Raw genomic sequence first — 19,461 nt, 5'->3', positions numbered from 1 at the left:
TGCCCCAAGTCTCCGTATAGACAAGCCCTAAGTAAAAGAATCAAAACTGCTTACTAGAGTGATTCAGGACTTGTGTGAAGAGGTCAGAAGAAAAATCCTAATGTAAGGCCACTAAGTCAGGATGTGCTGTTTTGCTGAGTCCTCATGGTTAGAAAAGAAGGGCCATACTGAACTGTTAAGTTTAAACAGAGTAGATTGCAATCTAGATAGAAACTGAATACACAATGCAATCTTTGTCAGTTACAGTAAAAGAACTGTCAGAATTTTTAACCCAGCACTGAAAATGTTAAATGTTAAAATTTGAAATAAATATAATTATTTATAACATCACTTAAGGGAAAACAATAATTCATTATTTCAGCTATTTTACCCCTTTAATTCTACATGGCTTTGATATTAACATGTTACTTAAATAATAATTAGTCTATTATGAGATTAAATTATCAACCACCATGCATACTCAGCAACTTCACTGTAAGAATGTATCAGAAGATTTTTACTTTACAAATATTCAATTCCTGTTTTGTGATCGATGGGATTTACTTCAATGACAAGTTCTTAAAAGTTGTTGCAATACTTTAGATATTTATTCCATATGTCATATAGGTTTAATCTATTCAATACACAAGACTTCCTTACCATATGTGTATACATTTGTGTTGTCTTGACAGTTGCTACAGTGTTAATGGTAAATTCTTGGGAGTAGGATTCTGAAAGAAAACAATTTTGCAGCGGTCTTTGAAATCCAAACCACATTTGAATATAAGAGGATCTGTGTCTATAATGGACCAAACTAGAACCCTAATTGCTAAGTTCTGATCCTGCAAATACTGAAGCTTGTGCGCAACTTGATTCGTAAGAGGTCCCATTGACTTTAGCAGAACTACGCACGGAAGTAATGTTATACATGCACTTAAATTTTTGCAGGATCAAGGGATTTAAGATGTTCAAAAAATGCGACATTATTTAAATGTGTTAGTGTCTTCAACATGTAACTTAAAACATTTTTTAAATGTTGACAGATATTAAAATTCTTCCAAATTGTTTATTATTGGAGTTGCACCATCAAATATTTCAAAGTATTTACTTTGTCTGAAGAAAACTTTAAACATAGTTTTCTTTTAGCAAATACATGCTTGTTAAAGTCAATATTTAATGTTATAAAACTTCTGTCTGTCTGAAGTTCACCAGCATTTGGTTTGATGTTTCTATTAGAAATGCAGCATTTTGTTTGGCATTCAATGATTTTTGGTTCAAGAATTCTATTGTCAAGAAAACTTGTTCATGTAACAACTGTGGCATTTAGTGGCCATTACTGATGTCACAGCCTAATGGGCCAATAAAACAAGCTAAAAATTGTGGTTATGACAATAGATCTGAACTTTTATTCACTAAAACAAAAAACCACAACAATGATATCTGGCAGCTGCTTCATGTTGTTAACCATTGGAACACAAGTTGCCTTATTATAGGCAACATCTCATATCCTTGAAATCTTGAGTTTCATTACTTAAGTGGTTCTTAACCTTTCCAAACTACTGTACCCCTGAAGCCTGAGTCCCACCCCCACGGGGCTGAGGCATGTAACTTAGTTTCATGGCGCCCCTGTGGCTCCAGGCAATTGCCTTTCTTGCCACCCCCAATACCAGCTCTGCACTTGCGACCCCTCTAAAACCCCAGGTTAAGAAACAATGACTTAGACTCTTAGAGTACGCCATTGAGGGCAGGGATCATCTGTTTCTTAAAAGCTTGTGCAGTGCCTCGCAAAATAGCACATGATCCTGTAAGTGCTGTAGCAATATAAATAATAAACTACATAAAAAAAGAGAAATAGTAAAATAATGTTAATGTTTCCAAGCCAAGCACTAATATGTTAGGAAATGCCAAAATTACGGTTGGTGTAGTAATATCTTTTATTAGACCAACTTCTGTTGGTGGAAGAGACATGATTTCAGGTGTGTCAGAGCTGCTTTTCAAGTCTGCAGAAGATAACTAGAGTGTCATACAGCTAAATACATGGTAGAACAGCTTGTTAAACATAAAGGGTTAACACAATGCAAAGAACCACTTAAAATGAAGTGGGCAATTAACACCTCTACTGTCATAGAACTAAAGGAGGACTAAAGGAGGATTAATAGGTTACAATTACTGTAATAAGCCATAAAACCACGGTGTCTCTGTTGAGAGCATGATTTTAGTGTGCAGCAGAGTTATGAATTTAAGTTCCCTTAAATTGTTCCCTTAAGTTGTCTTTTGAAGGAGTTGTGCAGGTTTCCTTTCAGGATGAGGACTAATAGTTCAGAGATGAAGTGAGCACTCTGTCAAAAGTGTTTGCCCACAGGTGATATGTTGTTTTTGTCTTTTATCATTTTTCTATGAGAGTTCATTTCAGAGCATAGTGACTGTCTTATTTCACCCACATAGTAGTTGCTGGGGCATTTGCACGGGATGAGGTCTATCACCTGTTGTGATAGGCATGTGTAAGACCCATGCATCTTGAAAGTTGTGTTGTGGGATGTAATGATCATCGTAGTTGTGGAAATATGTCTTCAGGTTTTACATCTATTGTTCTGGCAGGCTCTGGTGCCGCTTTTGGTTGGTGTGACCTGGTCTGTGGAGAGCTTGCTTCTGATGATGAGAGGTTGTGGGGTTGTGTGAAGGCCATATTACATTTATACCTATACAGACTTCAGATAACCAATAAAAGTGTTACCAAATGTTTCCTTATTTCCATAGTTTGATGAGAAGAAAATTATAATATTCAGTTCAACTTTGCATGGCTATCAGCATATTATAGTATATAGATTAAATGCACTTGTTTTACAGCAGTGTTACATAAAGGATAATATAAATAACTCATTAACAAGTATTTTATATTATTGATATTTATATTGCTTTAGTGCTTAAAATATACCAGCTACTTTCAAAATACCAAGAAAATACAAATACATAGTCCTTGTCCTGAAGGGCATACAATTGTAGAAGACAAAACGATTAATAAGTATATATTGTAACATTTTCACTGAGATTAAATATCAAGAGAGTAAATTTGTGTATGCACTTCATAAATATAACTGCAAGCCAAGAACTAAGTAGCATTTCCTAGCATGAGAATGATTTATGCTCCTTTCTTATTCCCAATTCTTCATCTTATTTTTTTTTTTATGTTTACTGTCTGTATATTGCCTAATAGGAAATAAGTGATGTTTCATGACTAAGTAATAGCTTAAAATAAAGGGCCAGATCCTGCAAGGATCAGAGTTGAGTGCACTCACTACCTTGCAAGACCTATCCTCCTCTACTAGTAGGGGACCAGCTATTCCTAAATAGGGATAGTCCTGATATTCAGGGCTTTTGCTTATATAGATGCTTATTACCCCCACCCCTACCCTGTCCCAATTTTTCACACTTGCTGTCTGGTCAGCCTACCTGCTAGTGGCAGTCCCCAGTGTTATATTCTAGTGTTGATGCTCCAGATTTATTTATCTGATTCTTCTAAATCTGAGAACTCAAACTCCATAGTTGATTTCAGTATTTTTTCAACTTGTGTTAGTCGTTTTTTCAGTTTCTGCTGTGCGGCATCATATTCAGCCAGAAGCCTGGCAAGCTTTGTTTGTAAATTGTCCACTGCTCCTTCCATTCGAATCACCTTTTCTTCAATGTCTTTAGGATCACTTCCTACATTTGCAACATTTATATCTAGTAACCCATCCTTCAGCAAGATTTGCTTGCCTTTCTCTTCCAGCATAGCCTTTGCATCTGGGTACTCTGTTAAAGCCTCCATGAGGTCATCTTTAGATAGACAAAACAAGTCTGAGTATCCAATGCTTCTAATGTTGGCTGTTCTTCGATTGCCAGCTTTGCTGCCTTTGATATTAAGTATGCTAATCTCCCCAAAGTAGCTGCCATCACTTAGGACCACAAATTGTGTAATTCCATCATCAGCTACCACAGCAAGTTTGCCTTCTTTGATAATATACATCTCGCGGCCAATATCCCCCTTTCGGCAGATGTAATCTCCAGGACTGTAGACTTGAGGCTGCAGTTTCAAAACTAGTTCAACTAATAGGCCAGCTTCACAATCTGCAAAAATCCGAACTTTCTTTAATGTCTCCAGATGAACACTGATTGCAATCTCTGCCCTTAATTTATCTGGTAGATATTTTAAAACTTCCCTTTCATCCACTGCCTTTTTATTTGTCCACAAGTAGTCAAACCACTTGATAACTCTCTTTTCTATTTCTTTACTCACATTTCGAAAGTGCATATACTGCTTGATAGCATCAATCCTTCCTTGAAACTCTGCTCTGGCTGCATTCATATTGGAGATCATAGAACCAATGTTACCAACAATAGTAGCAAAGATCAACACCCCAACCAAGAAGTCAACAACCACAAAGAAGTACTCAGAATCCTTTACAGGTGGAGGTGTTTCCCCAATAGTGGTCAAGGTTAGTGTCGACCAGTAGAGGCTATATACATACTTTCTAGCCAGACGGGCAAACTCAGGATTGGAGGTATTTGGATAGACCCATGTGTCTGCCCCAAATCCAATAGCTTTGGAGATTGAATAGAACACACACGCATTCCAGTGAATAATAATCACAATGTACATGACAAGAGTAGAGATCCTGAAGATATTTGGATAATTTGTCCTTGTTTCTGTTCGCTCGAAGAACTCAAACATACGAGATACTTTAAGTACTCTGTTTATTCTTAGTTCTGGATAGTTCAGTCCTAATTTAAAGTACAGTAGATCAGTCGGTACGACTGACAGTAAATCTAGTTTAAATTGTAGAGTTCCTATATATTTCTGTTTAAGTTTAAGTTTTTCTTTCACCAACAAACCTTGTTCCAGGTAACCTAAAATAAAATATAAAAACTTTAAAATTCTTTGACTTTAATATTTGATTTTGACTTTTTTATTACATTATCAAGTATTGCATTCTATGTGAATTTCAAATCCATCTTTAAAATTATTTTGGCTACACAGTTTCTGGCAATACATATTTTTTATCAAGATGCATAGTTTTAACAGCTATATATTTTAACTGGAGTTAAACTCTAAGGACCTATTTTGAATTTTTGCAGATAAACAGTTGGGGCCAAATCTTGGACCTAGATGACTTGATTAAGGAGAGCCCTCTATACTGCCTGCCCTGGCTGGGCTCTATGGAGTCTTATGGAAATCCTGGAGGGAAGAACCATCTCCCATGATGGCAGTGTCACACTTACAACCTACCAAGTCCACCCTCTTCCTGCTGTATTTTCTGCTGCCCCAGCAGCTAGTAACCTTCATGGCCTTTTTGTGGGAGAGGAAGAGTTATGTATGTGCAGTCCATTCCTTGTCCACCCACCATACCCATAAACAAGTCTGCTCCTAGGGTAAGATTTGTAAAAATGGGTGCATAAATATAATGAAGCTAATTGGAGCTGCTGGATGCTCAGCACTCTTGAAAATCAGGCTACTAATTTAGGTGCCTAAATCTATAGTTAAGAGCCTAATTTTAGTAACACTGTTTTGAAAATCTTGACCCTAACTTCTACTCTGCCTTGTCCTATAATAGATTCAGCTAGCAAAGGTTGCAGCTGGCTTACATGGTGGCAAGAGTTTTATATATTCCTTGCTACTGCATAAGTGTGTGCAGGATTTTATCCACATGGTATATCATGGTTTGCAATTCATAGGCTAGGTTCATTACACCTGGGGCAGGGAGGTATAATTTTATGTCTCCTTCACCACTATGACCTCTTGCACATCAGGGATTCACTACAATGCTATAGGCAATGCTGTCCTCCCTTGGAGTTTTCTTTTATGCTTTTATAAAATGTTTCCAACTTGGATTATAAAGAGATTTTAAAATCTTTAACAAAGGAAAAAAAGCTAAAACTTCTAGCTTTAGTTTGATTAGGTAGAATAATTTGAGTATAGTTTCAGTGACAGAGGCTTTATAGAAGTTTCATTAGTGGAGGATGCAAATCAGCACATCCCTGCCATAAGTATAATGACGCTCTCTATATAGAATTTCACCTACCACTTTACATTTTCTACCAAAGCCCCATTTTGAGCATAAGCAGCATTTTTCATGCAAATTCCCATTGATTTCAATGGTAGTTGTGCCTAAAAAGGGAATACTAGATTGGTCCTTGCTTTATGGAATATTTAAATTAGGACACTAAAATAGATCACAGAATATAAACAAATGTGTGTGTCTGAGAAATATTTGAAGTGTTACTCCAAAGCTGTATAAATTATGTTTCCAATGGAAGGACTTCAGTTCTGGAAGTCCTTTCTGCTAGAAATCAGGATGACCTTGTATGTCAAGATACATTTCAGTGTGAAGTTCTTCTGTCAATGAATGACGCCAGAACATTGCCAGCAAGATACTTCTTTACTTCATCATCATTTCATAGAAATAAACTGTAACTGGAGAGTCAATTTAACTGGTTCATTCCAGGAGAGAGCTGAATCTTCTTTAATTGTTGTATTTGGCCCCTAAATCATACTGATGAGCACCTTAAAGTGCCTAACACAGATAAATGTAGATAATTAAATAATGAGTACGGTTACCTGTTCTTGTCCGTACAAACATGTCAGCAATATAGATTATATCTGATATATAATCAAAAATGAACCACATATCTAAATAGTCGTTCTGAAGTTCATCAAAACAGGCTCTTGATAGGAAAAGAAAAACACACAATTGAAATAAGCCCATAAGAACAGTAATTAATACAGTACATTTGCCATATATTAAGAGGCCCTACAGGTTTTTTTATACTTTCTTTAAAGGACCTCTGTCATGCCTGATCAAACTTTGGAAAATGTAACATTTTATCAAAACTCTTATATCACAAAAACAAGTATTTACAAGGTGTATTTTAAAGTTTTTGGAAAAACCTGTTTTCAGATCTCCTTTTAGAAAATGCTTGGATTATAGGGATTTTTAAATTTTTTAACGGAAGAAAATTAATTTGAGTAACTGTAGGTGGAGCTGCTAGCTATGCCTATGGTTAAAGTTGCCTAACACTTTTCATTATAAGATCCTGTTTTATGTTGCTTATAACTTTGCCAAACCTCCATTAATGCGTATGCATTTCATTACCAGGAAGTGTAGGACTGATAAAATATTGAAGCATCAGACAGAAAAAATAATGAAATTAAATTAATAAAAGTCCTTTATTGCACTGGACAAAAGATGTGCTGAAAAGAACTCTAGAGATTGTAAATAAATGTGTGCAATCTCAGCTATTGATCATAAGAGTCTGTAGACTAGCTTTTCAGTCTGGTATTGAATACAAACACAGTGAAAGTATTGTCTATTTATATCCTTTCTATCTGATAAACAGAAGGTTTTCCTTGTGGCAACCAGATTTGAGGATTGCATTACTCTAATGGGGAAAGAGAGAGGATAGGGAAAAATACACACAGTTATACATCACCTTGCAATAATCATGGTCCAGTTGTACATGACAGGTAGCGTGATGCAAAACAGCCAGTAGTAATACAAGTTTCCTGATGGATCAATAACAAAAAGTGCTTTATTCTCCCTGAACAGTAAGCAGAAAGGAAAGGGAATATTAATGAGAAATTTACGAAAACAAAATGGGCTTCCGGAACCACAAAATATGTTCTATGGTTACTAACACATGCTGGTCATTTAATTTAGCAGGCAATTCACTTGCGCAAGAACATCCTTAAATGAAAATTAGCCTGCTTGCTTAATCCATGAAGCGTAAGAAACTAATTGGTGAACATGATTGGGATTTTAGAACCTAGGACACATTGCTAAGGGAAATTAAATTGGCAGCCCTCAACACAAAGTCACAGCAATGCATGTATTTTCAACCTTTTTCAAAATACCCTGTTTCCCACTAAGTTAATGTTCTTCTTTGAGTCATTTATCATACAAAGTGTTTATACTTCATCTTTTCAGAAGGTAAATGTCCACTAGTATTTGAAAGTGCTGAACAGATCATGCCTTCTGTATTAGGAGAGTCTAAGAATGGTTGTGAAACATGAAACATTGCTAAGGATTGCAAAAGAAACTAAGGAACATAGAGCCCTTCATTGTTTTACATTCCTCTTGCTTGGCTCCCCAAAATCTATTTATTTACAAAGTAAAATGCCTAAATATACCAAGAGAAAAACAAGACATTTCAGATTGTAGGTGCTGTTGACTCGCCTATGGATCCCAGTGTGGGTGGGTGAGGCTGCTTTATTGTTGCCCCAGTCTGTCCTTGCAGTGGGTTCTCACAAGTATGATGATGAAGTTTTATATGAAGTTTGTCCACATCTTCTCATCCTTCTTGGTCAATATGTGTATGGCATTATTGAGAGGGTTAGCAAGGAGACAAGAACTGCATCATTTCCAGCATGCTGATGACATGCAGTTTTGTCACCATTTCATGTGACCCAGTCAAAATGTTCAGTGATCTTAGTATATGTGTGAAACTGAGGCATGGACGACAGCTAGCTAGCTGAGGTTTAGCCCAGTCAAGACTGAGGTGGTGATACTTTTTGGGGAAAGCAACAAGAATATGTGACAAGAATACTTTTCCCTTTAATTGAGGGCACCTCTTCTATCTGTTGGTTAGGTTTGCAATCTGGCTGGATTTCCAACTGCTGCTAGAAAATCAGGTAGCAGCAAGAATCAAATCACATTTTTATCATTTCTGTATAGCTGGAAGAATGTGCCTGCTCCTTTGGATGCAGTCCTTGTGACTGTCATCCCTGTCTTTATCATCTCACGATTGAACTATTGCACTGCGCTCTATATCAGATTACTCCTTAAAATCATCCAGAAGCTGAAGCTAATGGAGAATGCAGCAACCTGCTTGGTAAGTGGAGGATCTCACTGGGATCATAATCATTCAGCAAGTGCTCCAATCTCTGCATTGGCTGCGTGTCGGGCTTCAGGTGAAATTTAAGGCATTGGTTTTGACTAACGAATCGAAGTGTCTCAGCAGCTACCTACACGAGAAACCAATTCTCTCCCCATGCTAAAATACAATAGCTGAGATCAGCAGACGTGCATGAGCTGAAGCCTGGTGTTATAAATTGGGCTGCTGACAGGACAGTCTCTAAGTTTTGGAATTCACTCCTCAATCTGCTTCAGGAAAGCCTGACTCTGGTGCGCTGTAAAACTTCTCCCTGCTCCCCAGGTATTTGAAAATGAAGGGTAATTGCTGGACTGAAGGGGATTTGAATTTTTAAGTTGCCTGGTTTGCTGGTGCTGGGTCAGACTGAATTGTACTGCTTCACTTCAGTTCTGTTGAGATATTTTGATGCCTTTTTAGTCTAGCGCTAGGTGCCATTTTCAGCATTTGTATAAATGTAAATAGATAAATGTAAAACAATAAAGAGTCAGAGTGGCATTATAGCTCCTTCCATAATAAGAAGCATAATTGGACATTGCACCAGTTGTGGTTCCTGGAGGCATTTTGCCAGTCGAAAACAAACAGATAAAATACCTTTTGAGGGCACTGCCGCAGTGCACCGTAGAACAGTGTTTACTGCAGCCTGTGATGGTGCAGTGTGTACTGCTCCCACCACTCACCCTGGTTGTCCAGCTAGTGGAGGAAAAGGAGCAAGGGGATAGCCATATTCCATCATGCCTCCTTTGGAATGTCTGATGGTTCTCTTACTGTCCCTCAGGAGCACAAGCATCACAATTCTGGCTGCCCCCTGCACAGATGAGCAAGTAGAGGTACTCTCTTTCCCCCTTTACACACTCACACAATTGAAGCCAAAAACTGGCCCAATTATTCTTTACACTACATGTAGAGAAATTTCAGTACATTAATCCATATGCAGAATAATAGTAAAAACACATACAAATATAAGTGGTAACATGAAGTGGTAAAACATACACAACACAAAGAAAAAACACTTTTGCAACCCTATAAGTACTGTGTATAGTTTGTATTTTCTATAATACTCCACCACCTTTACCTTTATTTCTGTCTTTCCTGAACAGCACATACCCTTCAATATCTTTACTCCAGTCATAACTATTATTCCACCATGTTGCTATTATCCTATAATATCTGGGTTCACTTCCTACACTAGTAGTTCTAGTTTTTTTCATTTTGTTACCCAGGCTCCTTGCATTGGTGTAAAGATATCTTAGTTGTTTCTGCTCGGCTTTGCTCAGATTCCTCAACTGATTAGGTATGGTCATTCTACTGCCAGTATCACCTACCTGACTGTTAATGTTATTGGTTTTGGTACTGTCTTTCCTTTTAATGTCCATTCTCCTAACCACTGGTGTTCCTTTCTCCATTCCTGTAGTCTCTCTTTCTTGATTTTTCCTCCTGGTCAATATTAGCCTTTGAAGGCTGTTCCAGAACTTCACTTCTTTGATAGTTAGAAACCCTCATCCAATTTTGTACAGTTTATATCCATTTGTTCTCATGCCAGCATTGGCCCTTAACTGAAATAGCTCCGCTCCCCCCATGGTGTTTATCCTTTTGATATATTTATAAAGACAACCATGTCTCCCCTTATCCTTTGTTTTATTATTCTAAACAAGCCATGTTCCTTAAGTCTCTTCTCATAAGGGAAGTTTTCTACTCCTCTGATTTTCCAAGTAGCCCTTCTCTGCATCTGTTCCAGTTTGAATTCATCTTTCTTAAATATGGGAGACCAAAACTGTACACAGTATTCCAAATGAGGTCTCACCAGAATCATGTATAATGGTAATAACACTTCCCCATCTCTCCTGGAAATACCTTGACTGATGCATCCTAGAAAAATGCTTCACAATTGGTGACTAATAGTCATCCTGTGATCCTCAAGTACACTCAGGTCTTCCTTTTCTTCCTCTGTTGCTTCCAGCTGATACATCCCTCGCTTATAGCAAAAATAATGTTGTTAGTCCCTAAGTGCATGACCTTGCACTTTGTACTGTTATATTTCATCCCATTCCTAATACTCCAGTTTTCAAAGTTGTCCAGATCTTTTGTATGATATTCCATTCCTCCTCTGTATTGGCAATACCTCCCAACTTTATCTCATCTGCAATTTTTATTAGCACACTCCCATTTTTTGTGCCAGGGTCATTAATTAAAATGTTAAATAAGATTGGATCACATGACTGACCCTTGAGGAACTCCACTGGTAACCTCCCTCCAGAATGACAGTTCACCTTTCAGTATGACCTGTTGCAGTCTTCCCTTTAACTCGTTCCTTATCCACCTTTTGATTCTCATATTAATCCACATCTTCAATTTAACTAGTAATTTCTCATGTGGAACTGTATCAGATGCTTTACTGAAATCCAGGTACATTTAGATCCACTGTATTTGTCTCTGTGTACCAATATCTATTCCCTGCTGAGTTTAGTAATAGTGAAGTTATCAAGATTCTGAAAATACAGGACTGGGATATTTAGACTTTTAAATTAAAACCGGAAACCAAAATCTATATATTCATATTTCATTTGATTTGAAATTACTCCCTGCTGTTAAGTGAAACAGTCATGCTTTGTCTTGCAGAAGGAGTGGTAACAGCTATGAAAATGACTTACTCAGATGGAAGAATTTAAATACATAAAGGGCTTGTCTATACATAAGAGTTGTTCCTGATTAACTTCATATGTGGACACTTATTCCAGAATAAGAGTACCTTGTTCCTGTTTAGGCTTTAAGCTAAACTGAGACAAGGCACACTTGGACACTAATTCTAAAATAAGTGTGCCTTGTCCCTGTTTAGGGTTTAAGCTAAGCAGAGATGGCACTCTTATTCCGGAATAAGTGTGTCCACACTTGAAATTAATCAGGAACAACTTCATATACAGATAAGTCCTAACAGTGGTTAGCATATTCACTTTTCTGGAGCTAACGTACACAACTTGTTTACAGTATAACCATGATTGGATTCATTTGTACAGGCCAGGCAGTTTTACTAGAACAACATAGCACTACTCTGAAATCCAAATGAAGAACACTTACTCCTCTTTTTTATCTTTCTTCTTAAACTTATCTTTATTTCTCTGTTTTTCCTTCTTTTCCTTGTTCTTTTGCATATCTGTGTCCTTTTTCTTTTCCTTTTTACCTTCAGACTTGCTGAAAAAATTGATTAAAATATTATGATTTTACAGAAAAACTAGAATGATAGCTTGAAAAGAAACTGTCTCTTACAATGTAATATTATTCCAGTCTTGTCTTACCCTTTCTTTTCTTTTTTCTTTTTCTCCCCTCTAAAAAAGAAACAATATTTTTGTGATAGGTTCTTGGGATGCATGTAACTATTACTTCCACCATATTTTCCTATTAAAATCAGTTGAGGTCTATAAGTCTAACATATTTAAGAATTTTGGCTTTTGAATAATAACTTTGTTTACAGTCTTTAAATATTTCCATTTCTTTACATGAGTAAATAGGAAACTAAATATATTTGTGTTAGAAATGATGACATGCTATGCACATTTGCTCTACATACAGTTCAGACATACATGTAGTTTCTTTTTGGATTACCTGTATAATACAATAATTTGCAAGGAAAGGAGTAGGTATACTGCATTTTATTTACTATTCTCTATACTACAAATAACTTTATTTCTCTTTATACTGAAACTGTAGAGTACTTACTCATGTATATTACTGTTGTTGTTAACATTGTACTGTGCAATGGCACCAGGTAGGTACTGTTCCCTAAGAAACAGCAAAATAAAATAGTTATGATGTCTGCTGCATGACACTAAATAGGCTTGTACCTGTAATACAGTCTTTTAATGTAAGATTTACAGCTGAATAAGTTGGTTAACGTTGCCTAATTGGTTTTATAAGATTAGAATGCAAATGTTCACCAGCTGAGATGGAACCAGTAAATATAGAGGTGAAGAAAACCACTGAACTGAAATCTTGGTGCCACTGAAGCCATGAGGAATTTTGCCAGTGACTTCAGTGGAGTCAGGATTTTACAAACGATGTTTTCCCTTTCAAATGCCTGACCACCATGGATTTGGTTTTTAAACTCCAGGTGCCTTCGTTTAAACACTCAAACAGAGCCATTTTTTATGACTGAGCAAATTGAATGCTCACATAGGGCATTTGGTTGTGTTACTAAGATTTCTGTTTTAAAATTAGGCCTTTGTACATTAATGTTGCACCTAATAAAAACAGATTTTATTAAAATTAAATAAAATAAAATCATTTTGTGGCATAAAGTGAGATATAAAAACATGCAGATGAAAATCCACATAAACAGGGCAAGATAAAGTATATTTGACAGGTAACGTACACAAGATGTGCAAAACTCACATGATTTCTTCAGATATCTCATCACAGTGATTCTGATTATTACAATTATTGCTCCATCTTAGCTGTGGACCTTGAATTTTTTCCAAGAGTGAGTCTGGGGTTTGGCAGCCTTCATCAAAAATCCTCTTCTCCCAGTCTTTTAAGGCAACCAAATAGGTGGTTAGTCTAAAAATAGATAGAAATATTAAAGATTTTTAAAAAGAAGTTTAATTATTTTTTTGTGATTTAAAAAAACAACACACACTTTGTATTGAACTCAGATATCACAGTGTGTTTGCACAAAGATCACTTTCACTATGGATTTCATTCACCAGACAGAATGAGGATGGTCGACTTTATACAAATCAGACCGATCCAGAAGAGGAAGAGCTGCCAGACTGTGGAAATGAGTCACAATACTCCCATTCTCTCCTGCTTCTATGGGACAGGGAAAAATTACTGAATTCAGGGGGACAGCAAGAGATGAGCTAATTAGAATGCCCACACAAATACACAGAAGAGAAAGTTACCAGATGAAGGCATGGGAATTGAAGAGGTCAGACAAACTCTTTCACTTATCTTGTAAGAATCTCATAAATTCCTTGCAAAAGCCAGGTTGATGTGTGATAGAACTCCCAAATAGGCGGAGTCTTCCTCCACCTGCCTCATTCGCCAGTATGAGGGGAAAGCCAGAATGTGGGAGCATAGAGCCTTTTGTTTTATCAGCACCATGGGGAGCAGAGTGTAGAGCAGAGTATTCTGTGGGTGGCCCAGTGGACCTACATCCTAAGACAAGAACCCCATTTTCTCTAATGTGTCAGCCCTGAATTCTGAGGAAGCTGTAAATTCTGTGACAGTGAAATACATGGATAAACATTCTAATTGTTATTAAGTATAATGGTAATTCAGTGAAAATCTTTGCAGTGACTGAACTAATGAAAGTCACTGGTTAAGCATCTGGAACCAGAGTTTGTTGATGTGCTAAGCCAGCTTTTGAGAGCAATAGTCTCTTCTGCAGGTGCAAGGAGAATATTTTTTTCATTTCAGTTTATTTCACTAGTTCAGTTTAATGACTAGTTGAATCAAATTTGGGAAATCGATTAGGAGTTGAAAAACAGGAAAGCTGCTTTTTCTCTTCCAATCTATGAATAAAAATGAGGTGGGAGAGGATGAGATATACTAGTTCTGAAATCTTGGAGGATGTGGTGACCAGAAACGTTTAGTTGATTAACTGCAGATAATACTTCCTTTGTTTAATAAATCAATTAGTTTTAAATGCAAAAGATGTTTTGATAAACTTTTTTCTTATGTATCTAGCATACATAAGGTAATTTCATTTAGCTGACAAATTATTTTAAAGTGATTGTTTTGTACATTTTTAATTTAATTTTAATTTCCATCTAAATATATTTTGATTAATTTTTTTATTTGAGATTTGTCATCATCTAGTAAAGAAGAAATTTCATTCATTATTTCTAACATAATAAAAAAAAGTAAAAATGAATAATCTGACTATATATGTATGTTATGCTATATAATTACTTTAATACATTTGTGTGTGTATGTGTGTGTATGTGTATATATATATAATGTATCCTGGTTAGCAAAAAGTATCAAATGTACTTTAAAAGCTATACTTAGTTACAAATCAACAATTTTTTAATGGTTACCAAACTTTTTTTAAGAAAATAACTAAAAAGTTCAAATTCATAACAAGATTAAAATCAAGGTTTCCTTCTTGTTGATTTAAATCATGATTAAAATCTGTGATTTAACTCACTTTGATTTAAATCAGTTCACCGTGTTTTCTTATATTGCATTGTTTGTTGTTCTCACTTAAAAGCCTGAAAATAAGATTTCTTGTCCTATGAATTTTGCCCTTTTACAATTGTTGTAAATATTTTTCTTGTTTGTTTTTTCAGTAGAAAAAAATTTGTTGTATTTTTCTGTTCCTTATTTGTGTATCAGCATCACAACTGATGATAGTAACAGTGATGTCAGCACAGCAATCCAAATAGATTGCTTGGGTTTTTTATTTCTTTTTTTAAACTAATGCTCCCTTTGTTGACTGGCTAATTCTGCTTAAAGCACTGAATTATTATTATTTACTGTTTGTATTGTAGTAGCACCTAGGTGCCCTAATCATAGACCAGGACCACAGTGTGCTAAGCACTGCACAAACTAAAGAAGACAATCCCTGCCCCAAATCTCGGGACTTGAGATCTGAGTTCAATTTCCAGCGCTATTATGGACTAACTTTGCAACCTTGGGCAAGACAATTAATCTCTCCGTGTCGCACTTCCCCATCTTCCTACCAAATTTTGTCTGTCTTGTCTTTAGATTGTATACAATTGGGGAAGAACTATGGGGTACATTGGCCAAAGAATAGAAGAGCTAGTAGTCGTGGGACAAAGATCATGAGAAAGACCCCCAAAAAGGTGGTTTGAGATGCTGAAGGAGGATATGAACGAGATTGGTGTGGGCTTGGAAAACGCACAAGAATGTACAAAGAACAAGAGCTGCAAACCCCAATTGATGGGACTGTTTCTTACTAATGGTGTGTATATTCAGTGCCAAACACAGTGGGGCCCTGATCTGTGTTGGGGCTTCTAAGTGCTACTGCAATATTTATTATTTTAATTAACAGCTAGGAACAAATTTGACACCATGCCGTAGACTTCATATAACTAGTGACTACATCTGAGAGTTTTCTCAATTGCTTAGATTTGAGGGCATTTTCTTCAAAAAAATTACATATATATGTTTTTATTGTAAACTCAAGAATGTCCCCTTAAAATAGATGTCTTATGTGAGCAAGATTAACAAAATATCTCCACTAAATTTGTGTAAATAAATGGATACATAGATAGATGAACACATAAATATGAAGGTGTACTGTGATAAACATGGATCCATGGGATGTAACTCACCTCTGTAGTGCCCCTTTCACTGCCTGTGAGTTGTTTGTGGAAGAATAACCACTGCAGCTGTCCCCATGCTCCTGTCTTTGTAATATGGATGAACTATCATACTCTGCAGCCAGAAACCTAAAATTAAACAGTATATACAGTTAAGAAATTATTTACTGTACTACAGCAACGATATATAAATAGTTGTCCCCAGGCATAACTTAATTACTTGTGTTTTATCTCTAAACCTTAAAGTTGCATTAACATTTTTTGTTTTGGACTTTTATTTGTTAAGCATTGAGAGTGTGCCTGGCACTCTACAAAACACAGAAGAACTTTCAGTTCCTGTTCCCCACATAGGCCCTGATCCTGCAGAAATGTACAAATCCAAGGCCCGAATCCTGCAAAATCAGTGGGACTACTCACATGTATAAAGTTAAGCACATGCAAAATCTTTGCAGGGTTAAAGATTGTTACATATTTACATTGAGAGGAAAATGTACTCCTATATCAGTGTACATTGCTTGGTTATAGGATATTCCCATGCAACCAATGGTGCATTCTTTAGTGAACTAGAAAGTGGATTTCATAGCAGAGGGAATAGCATTTTTGCAAAATTAAGTTAACATGTCTGTTGAATGCCCCCCTAATGGGAGGTCATTTAACTTCAAAATTCACCTGTGTTGGGGGATGCATTGTCAAACCAACCTTCAAAATTGCAGCTACACTAGACTTGCACTTCACTTGTACATGAAAATTTGTCTAGTTTCATATTCCTCAAGCAATACTTGCATGCAAAATTTTGTGCTGAACACCTGTAACTCCCACTGAAATCAACAAGACTTGCTGCAGGTGCAGATGAGGCATTTTTATTTAATTGCCTAAACTTAGATGCCTGACTTTAGGCATCCAGGTTTGAAAAATGTGGCCATCGTGACTGGTTTGTAAACAAATCATAGGCTACAATTTGACTTCAGTGGGCACTCAAGGTGTCAGTACCTCTGAATATCAGAATGCTTTTTATTTAGAAACCAAAACATGGATAGAATAATCTAAATTTGGACAGCCAAGCATGAAAGTGTTAGCCTATGAGCTGTCACAATTTGTTATTCACTCTTTTTGCTATGTGATTGGTCATCTGAGTCACAGAATATTATTTCAGTTCCCTGATTTGATGAACTAAGCTTTAGAAACTTGAAAGAATCCCCTTTTCTGTGTGTAAAATTATCTACAAACATTCTCTACACAAACATAACTGTGTAGTGATTCTCAGCAAAAAACGTTTTTCAAAATGGCCTTCCCCATGTTAATGCTCACAAATATTTATTCAGAATAGTATTCATCTTGCTTTGCTTTCTGTGGACCTCGTGAATAAAAAGGGGCTCAATTGAATGTCTACAAATAATCAGAAAAAGGGTTGATAATGCCAGCGAAATGGGATTTATTCACAGCTACATTTTTTGCAATATTGCCCTAACTCAAGGTATGAGTGGATTTGCTGACTGGTGAAAACTTGGTAATGTGACTATTCGGCTATATTTTTTTTAATAGGTTGAATTCATTTTTGAAGGAAGCCACATAATTTGACTAACAAATATAATCACATTTTACCTTATCCTAATTAATTACAATGGGCAATGTATCACAGGTCCGTTAAAAGCTAAACTTCTTATGAATATATGAGAAATTGACAGGACTGTCACTCTCCTGCAAACTAATAAAAGTAAAAATTCCTGAGAGCAGAATTTGACCTAGTATACTTGACTTACCTGCTGTCTCCTTTCTCCATCCTTCCTATGCCCCTATCAGCATCCTGTACTGTCAGCCTGGGAACATTTATATAGGAGTGATGGGTGTTAATCACACCAACCTTCATGGTCAGACTGGTCCTCCTTGGGTGAGAGGGGAGGAATCATTTCAAAATGAAACAAAAACAAAAACCACTTCTATGGTTCTATATAAAAAGAAACCTCAGAATGCCTCACATCTGCATGTCACATGCTCTTATCTAGGACAAAGAGTAGAAATTGATCATAGAAATTAGAGAGAGATGCAATTTAACTATAGATCTCTTTGCTCCTGATTCAGTCATTACACATCTGGAAAATAGGAGGTAGAATCAAGGAGAAAAAAACCAGAATGTCCTCCAGAATAGCAGAAAATGGGATCATTCAACCAAACAAAAATATAAATGTAATAAGACACAATGTGTTTTAAGAATGTAAAGCAAGGTGGCATTTTAATGTAATTCTAGACATATAGATATGATTTACATTTATTATGTACGACTCAAAAATACATTGAACACACTATCTTTATACACAATACTTATATTACAGCATAAAAATCGAATTCTATGAGACATACCTGATTCTACAGTCTTTAAAGTGTAGCTCTCACAGAAGTCAATGGAAATTTTGTGTATGTCAGTAGTTTTGGCTTCAGGCTTAATATGTGACTTGCACCATAAAAGCAGAAAAATAATTAAATATTGTTAAGTATAAAAATATGTCAAGTACTCACCCTATTACAACAACAAATTTCAAAGGCACTCTAGCTGAAGCATACTGCCCTAATCCTCTCTACCCTCTTACAATTATTTTTCACAGCTACTTGTTGAATCTTGCCCTGGGTTAGATTGCAAGTACTTCTGGGCAAAGATTGTGTCTTTCTATGTGTTTGTACAGCACCTAGCTCAAGTGGGACCTGCCCCGATTGGTGCCTTTAACTGCTACTGCAGAACAATTAAGAAGTAATAAAACTTATAAAATATGACTCTCTAAGATTGGGGGATAGTAGACTCTAGGTGTGACTGTAAACCACAAATTGCAAAACCAAATGCAGTTCAGCTGGCTTATATAATATAAATTTAGAATAAATGTAGTGAGCTGATAGTCGTTTCAGCCTGGTGTAAATCAGGAATACTTCTACTGTAGTCAGTGAAATTACACTAGTTTTAAACTGGTGTCAGTGACTGGAGAATCAGGCCCAATATCTTTGCCTTTTACATATGTAGGGTGGAATCCTGGTCCTTTTGAACTAAGGTTTGCCACTGACTTCAATAGGAACAAGATTTCACACTTAATGCTTTCCTAGAACCTCACAAAGACAGTAGCAGCTGAGATAGGTTGCTCTGTTGACTTCATGGACACCATCACGAAGCCCAATGGCAAAACTCCCGGTTTAATGGGACCATGATGGGGGCCCTCCATATGGAATCATTTAGGTTTTTCAAACATGGCCCACCATGTACTGAGTAAGACAGGAAGGATGATTTAGGGTAGTAGCTTGCAATTTGAGAGACCCA

General features: G+C 36.4%; 1 protein-coding gene across 1 annotated transcript; it reads right to left on the bottom strand.

The window, feature by feature from the left end:
* Positions 1 to 3,478: 3,478 nt before the first annotated feature.
* CNGA1 (cyclic nucleotide gated channel subunit alpha 1) lies at positions 3,479 to 18,043 on the bottom strand. Its single transcript, XM_067531124.1, is given in 9 exon segments — positions 3,479 to 4,863; positions 6,572 to 6,678; positions 7,444 to 7,551; positions 11,956 to 12,069; positions 12,174 to 12,196; positions 12,591 to 12,657; positions 13,267 to 13,431; positions 16,176 to 16,292; positions 17,924 to 18,043. Coding segments are annotated over 9 exon segments (2,193 nt in total). The 5' UTR covers positions 18,031 to 18,043.
* Between the last annotated feature and the right edge of the window lie 1,418 nt (positions 18,044 to 19,461).

The sequence above is a fragment of the Emydura macquarii genome, unplaced genomic scaffold (genome assembly GCF_026122565.2).
Source record: "Emydura macquarii macquarii isolate MOO-44397 ecotype Brisbane River unplaced genomic scaffold, CSIRO-AGI_Emac_v2 contig_3128, whole genome shotgun sequence".
NCBI classification, from domain to species: Eukaryota; Metazoa; Chordata; order Testudines; family Chelidae; genus Emydura; species Emydura macquarii.
This window is presented reverse-complemented; position numbering and strand designations above follow the sequence as displayed.